At 38.1% G+C, this 3,237-nt stretch overlaps 1 protein-coding gene across 1 annotated transcript; it reads left to right on the forward strand.

Moving 5' to 3' along the window:
• Nucleotides 1–406: 406 nt before the first annotated feature.
• LOC143587574 (putative serine/threonine-protein kinase PBL10) lies at nt 407–2,017 on the forward strand. The gene is made up of 4 exons (XM_077068826.1): nt 407–515; nt 1,248–1,354; nt 1,441–1,564; nt 1,640–2,017. The coding sequence occupies exons 1-4, from the start codon at nt 407–409 to the stop codon at nt 1,984–1,986; spliced, it is 687 nt and encodes a 228-aa protein (XP_076924941.1). The 3' UTR covers nt 1,987–2,017.
• The last annotated feature ends 1,220 nt before the right edge of the window (nt 2,018–3,237 follow it).

The following is a 3,237-nucleotide window of genomic DNA, read 5'->3' on the forward strand; positions in this document are numbered from 1 at the left end:
GATTAATTAAGTAGTGTTTGGATCGAATACAAATAAAATTAACGTGCTAATTGTGCGTATCAAGTAGAGTAATTATATCTACAAGTATATTAATTATGTAATTACATAATTACTCTACTTGATCCTCACAATTGGCACGTTAATTTTATTTGTATGTTAACATATGTTAATTATAACTGTAGGGCGCAGTGAATTTTGTAGGGAATCTATCTCACCCAAATATCGTGGGGTTGATAGGATATTGTACGGAAGGTAACAATATGTTTTTGGTTTCTGAGTACACGGCTCGAGGCAACTTGAAGAATCAATTGTTTAGTAAGTCGTGTTTTCTTAAGTATCAACACTTGAGTCAATTTGAAGGTTGGGTTATTGACGGGTTTAGTTTTCCAATGGCAGGAACGAATAAATGCCGTCTTTCATGGAGTCTACGGTTCAAGATCGTTCTTGGAGTGGCCAAGTGAAGAAACACAGATCCACTCCCCGGGTATTGGTCCTGGATCTAATGAATCCACAAGGTAGGATACGATAATTACAACCAAGATATGAGTACAACCTCCCAAAGTCCAGTGACTGGAACCTGCAAAACAGACACCGTGAGTCTCGTTACGGGAAGGACAAGAGGGGGGATCTTCCCGTAACCACCCTCCGGCGTGAGAATAAGTACTGTTCTGTGGAAGATAAGTACTTAAGTAAATTGAGAGAGTACAGTGGGAGTGAATGAATACCTCATGGTGATGAAGAGAGTATTTATAGCCGAAGAGTGTGGGAAGAGTGATTGGGCCAGCTTCCCTTAAGAAGATGCTCTCGTAACCACCTGGACACGTGTCCTCTTTTGATAGGTTCAGTTTATACGTTACATGTGCATGTGTAACCACCTGGACACGCGTCCTTTTGATATAGGTTTATGGGCAACACTGGCCATGTGCACGGTTATAACGGCCTTATCAGGCGTCCTTTATTGATTGGTTGAGATGTCACGTATTGCCCAAGAAAGCATCTTGGTAGATCTTCTGGAAGGTATCTGACTGTTGACAGCTGTTCCCAAGGTAATACCTCACAGTTATTAACGCGGAAGAAAGTTCCTTCTTGCGGATGACTCCTGAGGGTGTCAAGGTGCTTCTGCATGTTCTTCGAGGGTGTTTCTTCCTCAAATGCTTATGCGGATGGTTTATATGTCCCGCGGGTGACTTGTGTTAGGTTCAAGGTTGACCCGCGGGTGTTACTTAAGGGTATTTGAGTCTTTTCAGTACCCTACCTCTATACCAAGGGCCTTGCTTTTCTTCATAGTTCCGGTGTTAGTGTGGGCTATGGATATTTATTCAAATTCAATCCTTCTGGAGTTTTACTTGATTCTGTAAGTGTTTTAGAAACTAAGTCATGGTTTGATATTCATGGTTTAGTCTTGATATTTACGGTTAATTGTTTCTTTTTAACTTACAGGACTACAATCCTAAGCTACATGGCTTTAGTAGACTTCCCAACAGAGATTACGGTCAAAAGCATGCCCAAATCTTCTTTGCTTATGTATACTCCGACCCTGAATATATAGCTGCTAATTACGGCGGTATACTAACATCTTTACAGTTTCCACCAAACTTTTGAATGTTTTTATATAACCATTTACATGTTTTCCTTGTAGCTCGTGGTATACCAATACCATATTACGATGTTTACAGCTACGGCGTTGTCCTTCTGGAGGTGTTGTTGGGCAGAAGGGTGACACTCCCAGATGAAGATGATCATCATTGGGCTCAACTCTGCCAACCACCCCATAAATGTTGTCAGCTGGACCAGTTAATGGACAAGGGTTTGAAAGGGAAGTACCCCTGGGACACGGCCCACGCCATGGTTAAGCTAGCCATAAGGTGTCAATCAAATGATCTAAGGTCAAGGCCTAGCATGGCGGAGGTGGTCGTAGAACTAGAAGCACTACAAAGCAGCGCCTCATCGTCAACAAGCCGATGGACAGAGAATAAAAATAAATAACTTAGTACAAAACTGTTCACAACTCTATTTTGCACTAATATAATGAAAAACTAATATTAAATTGAAGTTGATACATAGTAATCATGTTCAAGATCGAATTTGTGTAAATGGTATAGGGTACCACCAAGAAAACGATTAACCTTTTGGCAAGTAACTTTTTTAATAACTAGAATGATCAAATATACCATGTGAGAATCAGCAAACAATTCCAAAGACATACTATTGCAACTTGCAAGTGATTAAGTGTTTTGTTTTAGGGGTCTTTTGTCTGGTGTTGTAGTTGTGTGATTTATAAAAGTTATAGTTTGAAAAAAAAAAATTGTTTTGTTGCACTTGCTATATAATTTTAATTATTTCATCACATAACAATTCCAAAGACATACTATTGCAACTTGCAAGTGATTAAGTGTTTTGTTTTAGGGGTCTTTTTGTCTGGTGTTGTAGTTGTGTGATTTATAAAAGTTATAGTTTGAAAAAAAAAATTTGTTTTGTTGCACTTGCTATATAATTTTAATTATTTCATCACATTTATTCATGATTTATGACAATGTGAGCATACTCATAAATGATAATTGCTTTAATATCTCCTATTCATCCGGTATGTCTAACATCATCAATAAAAATTTATAAAACTGAAATAGCATGGGTAATGTAACACCCCGACCAAAGGCGGATTATACATCGGGGCGCCACATATTGTTTCATTACTCGTGACACTATTGGGTGTCAATATTTAATAAATACATTCATTCGCGCACGCGCAAGGTAAACAAAAGATAACATAAATCAACATAAATCAATATATTATAAGGCAAAATATTCGAACAACAATAACTTGTCTTGATACATTTTAATCTAGGTCAAAAATAAAGAAAACTTCCTACGTGTCCACAAGCTCCAAAACAGCTACTGCAAACCTGAACATGTGTTAAAATAAACGTCAAACACTTGCGTGTTGGTGAGAAATCAAGTTTAATACAATACATAGATAACAATAAATCTGCGCGCAACACGTGTATGTCTGGTGTTTAACAAGGGTGCAATCAGATTGTGATCAAGCCTAAATAGATCATAGCTCATAGTTCATAGTTCAATCCGTGCTCCCAATTGAGCACAAAAACGAGAAAACATCTGTGCAAGTGTAAACAAAGAAAACCGTAAACGATAGGTCTCCCGTGTTCATCTAATGGATCCATGAAAACTGCGGAATAGGCCGAACAAAGCGGTTAATGATACACACATACAAATAAA

The sequence above is a fragment of the Bidens hawaiensis genome, unplaced genomic scaffold (genome assembly GCF_021521415.1).
Source record: "Bidens hawaiensis isolate Kalapana, Puna unplaced genomic scaffold, B.hawaiensis_p1.1 tig00035574_1, whole genome shotgun sequence".
Classification (NCBI taxonomy): domain Eukaryota; kingdom Viridiplantae; phylum Streptophyta; class Magnoliopsida; order Asterales; family Asteraceae; genus Bidens; species Bidens hawaiensis.